Consider the following 6,066-nt stretch of genomic DNA (forward strand, 5'->3'; position numbering starts at 1 on the left):
CAAGGTTGGGCTTCTTTGATCACTGAGAATGCAACACCGCATTGTCAGCGGTCTTGTCCAAGATCCTCATAGCAACAAATTCATCCAACACTTCACTTGAGGACAAGGCGTGAAAGTCCGGCCTTTGACGGATGATAGATGACATGGCCTTGTGATAGGGCATCATGGCCTTGAGAAACTTGCGCTTGATCCGATTGTCATCTGTATCCTTGCTCCCATGATCTTGGAGTGAGACCGCGAGAGTGGTTAATCTCCGGTAAAGCTCACGTGGTTCTTCATCTTCATTCATAGCAAACTCACCGGCTTCGTCTTGTAACACTTAAAAGTTAGAGTGTTGAATGCTAGAACTTCCCTTGTAAATGGAAACAACATGTTGCCATGCTTCCTTGGCCACGGTGAAAGGTCGGAGGTGTGCAATATCTCCGGGAGGGATTGCTTCTTGGAGAATGAAAAGAGCGGACTCATTGAATTGATGATCTACGACTTCTCTAGGAGTGAAGTTTCTTGGGTCATGCAGGTAGAAATCTTGCTCAATAATTCTTCAAATATTAGTAGAACTATGATTTAAATGGCGTTTAAAGCGATATACCCAAGAAGCAAAATCCTCATTTTTCACAAGCTTAGGAGGAGTACCAACATGATTCATATGTGTGGAAGGAACCGATCCTCCATAAGTAAGTGGAGGTTCAACATGGGCAAAGATGCCACTTCCACTTCTACCACTAGGCATGGGAGCATGCTCACTACTAGCTTCCCCCTTTTTGGAGTTAGCATACGTCACCTTGTTAGCGGGATCAACCACTTCCAAAGGTCCGGTGGATAATTTAAGCTCATCAAGAAACTCCTTAAACATGCCTTTAATCTCGGCCATCATGGAGGTTTCAATGTGTCCATAGCCACATTGAACTCCTCACGAGAGACCAAGGATCCCGCATCGCCCGCGGACAAAGTGGGATTTGCACCGGGGTGACCCTCCACCTCATCCGTGGTGTCAATCATACTCTTCGGACGGCAAAGTCCTTAATAAAGAGACGAGGCTCTGATACCAATTGAAAGGATCGATATGGTTGACTAGAGGGGGGTGAATAGGCAACTAACTATTTTTAGCTTTTCTTGACCAAATTAAACTTAGCATCAAAGTAGGTTGTCTAGATGTGCAACTAGGTGAACAACCTATATGATGCAACAACAACAAGTACACAATAAAGCAATGGATACAACACAATATAAGCTTGCACAAGTAAAGGTAAGAGGTAACCAAGAGTGGATCCGGTGGAGACGAGGATGTGTTACCGAAGTTCCTTCCCTTGAGAGGAAGTACGTCTCCGTTGGAGCGGTGTGGAGGCACAATGCTCCCCAAGAAGCCACCAGGGCCACCGTGTTCTCCTCACGCCCTCACACAATGTGAGATGTCGTGATTCCACTATTGGTGCCCTTGAAGGCGGCGACCGAACCTTTACAAACAAGGTTGGGGCTCTCTCCACAACCGAATTGGAGGCTCCCAACGAAACCATGAAGCTTCACCACAATGGAATATGGCTCCGAGGTGACCTCAACCGTCTAGGGTGCTCAAACACCCAAGAGTAACAAGATCCGCAAGGGATTGGTGGGGGGAATCAAATTTGAACCTTCTCAACAAATCCCTAGAAAATCAACAAGTTTGTGGTTGGCTAGGGAGAGAGATTGAGCAAGAATGAGCTTTTGAATGGCAATGGAGCTTTGGGGGGAAGAGGTCAATCTAGGAAGAAGAAGACCCCTCCTTTATATAAGGGAGGAAAAATCCAACCATTTTCTGCCCAGGCCCGCAGCTAAGCGGTACTACTCCGCACAGGTCTAAAAATACACAAAGTATATTGATGGTAGTGCCGCAGGAGCGATACTACTGCTGACCCAGGCGGTAGTACCGCCTGGGTTTAGATCTGGGAAGGCAGCGGTGGTAGAGGGTGCTGGGGGGCGGCAGTACCATGTGAAGCGGTACTACCATTCTAGTGCCGCTCTACAACTGCTTGGGGCAAAGTGGGTACCGAACCTTGCACATGAAAACCCCGCAAGCGGTAGTGGAGACGGTAGTACATGCGGTAGTACCACTCGAGCGGTACTACCGCGCTACTACCGCGCTACTACCACTCAACTACCGTTAAAAACAGACCGACAACAGAATGTTGCACGCTCGGGGAAACCCTAAGCGGTAGTGCCACGGAAGTACCCAGCGGTACTACCGTGGGCACTAGCGGTACTATCGCTGGCAAGATGCAGATAACACCATAGAAAATATTGGAAAAGCTCCAGAGAAGGGAAAGGAGTTTGTGGGTGCATATGGGGTTGTGTACATGTTGATTCACCCATACCTTTCCGAAACTAACCCCCTCTTAATAGTATGGATTTCCTACGACTCAAATCCACGGAAAAGAAACGTAGAGAACCGCCGTCTTCGATAGGCTCTGAGGGACATCGAATCATCAAGTGCCTAGACATGAGATATCTGAAATGCTCAATCACACGATTGGTCCGCAAGAGCATTGTCATCAATCACCAAAACCACTTAGGGAGACATATGCCCTTACATCCTCTTGTGTCCCTTAAGTTCTTCTCTGTTTTTGATCATGAAATTCAGGAAAAGCAAGTTAACTTACCTCAGTTCAAGTCAGTGAGCAATAGCAGCCCAGATCTCCTGACACGTTGCAGAAGCAATAGAACAGAGGCACACTGCATCTGACGTGTGACAAAGCGAGTTGGAGTCACTTTTTCTACATGAATTAAGTTACACATTAGAAATAATTTCAACTTTCTAGGTTTTTCATATTTGATTTGCTACTTTTAGGTTTTAAATGCAATTTTGGCATTTTCATCCAAAAATTAGGAATGAACCAATATGGTTGAAAAAACGCAAAAGTTTGCATGGGCTCATATTATGGGATTAGGAGATAGGTGAAAAATTCTCACGAGATTTGACAATTTTTTATTATACTTTTCTTTACCATGGATGGATCTTCTACGATGTTGATTATATATTCAAGACACATGTATGCATTGTTGAGTTTATTGTTTTTGTCATGATGCATATGGGATGAATGGGACCAATACATACCTTAATGCTATGATTGAGTTTACTTTAATGAACGTGTTAGTTTTTGCAGATGCTTGCTAGTAGTTCTAATCATAAGCACGTATGCTTCCAGGTACGAACCGTATGTTAGCAGAGGCCTCTCCCACATATCAAACTGCAATGAGCACGATCAGTCTAGTAATTTAGCCAATTGCCTAGGAACAATTTCCCATATCCTATCACCGCTTTTTCACCCTCGCTATCTTTGTTTTATTGTACTTTTACTCAAACAACACTGACCTTTATTTTCTAGTTATCCGTTACCTTGCAAAGCTATCCTTTTATACCTAGAAAGTAGTTATAGTTCATTTCCTAGGTGAAGCAAAGGTTTAGTGTACGTGGGGTTGTACCAGTGTCAGATAGGACCTGACAGAATATTAACCTACCTTTAGCTCCTTGTCAATTCCACACTCCATACTAATCACATCCACCTTTGGAAATTGCTAAGGCAATTCCTTGTACTTGGGGAATATCAAGCTCTTTTCTGGCGCTGTTGCTGAGGAGCAATATCATATGGTGGATATCTTGTGTGCGCTTGTTGGCTTTATCACTAAATAGTTTTTTTTTTCATTTCTTAGTTGTTTTCCACCTATAGTTATGGATTGGTGACACAAGTTAGTATAAAAATAGTTGTACCTGTTACTCTCAAGGTTGTGGAACCCTCCAAAATCCTCACCTCTGAAAATCACATGGGTTATCTTCAACCCATGAATCCTTGTGTTGGAACCTCAACATACTTGATAAGGGGAAAACATTGGATCAATGCAAATACTTTCTACAATACCGCTTGTACTAAAATGGGAAACACTTGTGGGATCTTATAAATATCTTGAATTACTTTGCTAGAAATTTGTGTAATCAATGCAATACAACTTGTTGCTTTAGGAAGAATAAATACTAGACACCTCCCATTCCAATGTTAGTACAATGATAATGACAATGACACATTAGCTCCTCATGCCAATGGTTATCAAAATATACTACTCCCACCGTCCCAAAATAAGTGTATCAATGTTGGTACAACTTTGTACTAAAGTTAGTACAAAGTTGAGACACTTATTTTGGGACAGAGTGAGTATTTGATAGTACTAAATCTTCTTACGAGTGCTGCTAAACCCTAATGATCCATCATTGTTGTGAGATGGTGAATGTTCTCTGCAAAGGCTCGCATTTAAGAGGAATATTGTAAAACATAAACAATGATAAAATATACTCAAGGATATTTATTATATGAGTTTTTAACCACCGATTTGCTTAATACCGTTATTCATCATGAGTTCTTCAAAAGTCACACTTTTTCGATATAATTCATACCATATCTTTAAGTCCACATGTGAACTCATGTTTTCTCGACCTTTTCTTCTACTAGACCAACTTAGGTTCCTATGTCTTCGACTTTTCTTTTTCATCCTACTGCCATGTAGAGGCTAGATGGATATCGACGATTTGTACATATGTTTTTTCCCTTCTTGGAATCTTTACATATACACAATTGCACAATTATGTGTCTAAAATTCAAAGTGTGTGGGTGACAGTGGAAGGGGGATTTTGATCAGATGAGCCATCAACATAGGTGGTAAGACTGGATTGGGGAGACAGAGGTGATGAGTGGAAGATAGGCATAGTTGACATGAACCAAAAAAAAAATGAAGCCGGATCCTCTAACTTGCAAGAGGCAAGCCAGAGAGCTACCGCGCGTCTTTACATAGAACGGAGAAGAGGAATCAGAAAGATTGCACCGTTCTACAAATCATTGTAGATGTATTACTGTTCACGAATCACTGTTTGTGATTACTATTAGTAAATCACTTGTTAAATCATAATTTTCGAAAGGCCAGCAAAGGGAAGTTAGGGTGCTGTACTATCCTCTGACTTCCCTCCTAAAGTTAGAAGATCTCAATCCAGAATATGTATGCCACTTAATACCAATTAGCAATTTTATATACGACCAAACAACAAAATCAGAACCGAAGCCCATTTCAACACATAGGCTGATCTCAGCTCTCTGATTGGTTCATCTGGACCTCCCACGGATCGCTCCCCCTGCCCTCCACGCTCCCCTCAGATCCAACGGTGGGCGCAGCACGTCACGCGGATCGCTCCCCCCTCCCGCGAAGCTCCCCGCCTCCAATAAAATCCGCGCCCCCGCCGCCGTCCAAACCCACAAACTCAGAGCACTCCGATCCACCACCGCCGCCGCACAGACCACAACATCTCGAGTAGTTTCCAGCTCGCCGGAAAGCAGCAAGCAAGATGGCCGGCAGGAAGGGCGGCGACAGGAAGAAGGCGGTGACCCGCTCCGTGAAGGCCGGGCTCCAGTTCCCCGTCGGCCGCATCGGGCGCTACCTCAAGAAGGGCCGCTACGCCCAGCGCGTCGGCTCCGGCGCCCCCGTCTACCTCGCCGCCGTCCTCGAGTACCTCGCCGCCGAGGTATGCGCCGATCTCTCCACTCCTCGAGCCTCTGTTACTCTGTTCTTGCCCTGTTCGACGGATGGCTGACCGATCTGGTTCCTGGTTGAATTCTCAGGTGCTGGAGCTCGCCGGCAACGCGGCCAAGGATAACAAGAAGACCCGCATCATCCCGCGCCACCTGCTGCTCGCCGTCCGCAACGACCAGGAGCTCGGCAGGCTGCTCGCCGGCGTGACCATCGCCCACGGCGGCGTGATCCCCAACATCAACTCCGTGCTGCTCCCCAAGAAGTCCCCCGCCGCCGCCGAGAAGGAGGCCAAGTCGCCCAAGAAGAAGAGCACCACCAAGTCCCCAAAGAAGAAGGTCGCCGCCAAGGAGTAGCCGTCCCCATAGCCTAGCCAGTGTTGCTTAGATCCAATTCTCATGGACTAAGATGAGATCCTGTATGTAATGCCTGGTAGTCTGTAGTTCCCGTCAGATTCGTCGAGCAAGTATGACATTGTATCTGTGATTTCTGTGACAATGTCGAAAGATGCAATCATTTCAATCT

The 6,066-nt window shown here is 45.3% G+C and overlaps 1 protein-coding gene across 1 annotated transcript; it reads left to right on the forward strand.

Moving 5' to 3' along the window:
• The first annotated feature begins 5,264 nt into the window (after positions 1–5,264).
• Positions 5,265–6,066, forward strand: LOC123135562 (histone H2A.1-like). Its single transcript, XM_044554669.1, has 2 exons — positions 5,265–5,536; positions 5,634–6,066. Exons 1-2 carry the CDS (start codon positions 5,360–5,362, stop codon positions 5,895–5,897), a joined length of 441 nt encoding a protein of 146 aa, XP_044410604.1. The 5' UTR covers positions 5,265–5,359; the 3' UTR covers positions 5,898–6,066.

The sequence above is a fragment of the Triticum aestivum genome, chromosome 6B (assembly GCF_018294505.1).
Source record: "Triticum aestivum cultivar Chinese Spring chromosome 6B, IWGSC CS RefSeq v2.1, whole genome shotgun sequence".
NCBI lineage: Eukaryota > Viridiplantae > Streptophyta > Magnoliopsida > Poales > Poaceae > Triticum > Triticum aestivum.

Bases quoted from the DNA above. Each gene is read 5' to 3' on its own strand.
- LOC123135562 (XM_044554669.1), top strand. From the start codon at position 5,360: ATGGCCGGCAGGAAGGGCGGCGACAGGAAGAAGGCGGTGACCCGCTCC. The intron at 5,537-5,633 runs GTATGCGCCGAT...TTGAATTCTCAG, and splicing joins TCGAGTACCTCGCCGCCGAG to GTGCTGGAGCTCGCCGGCAA.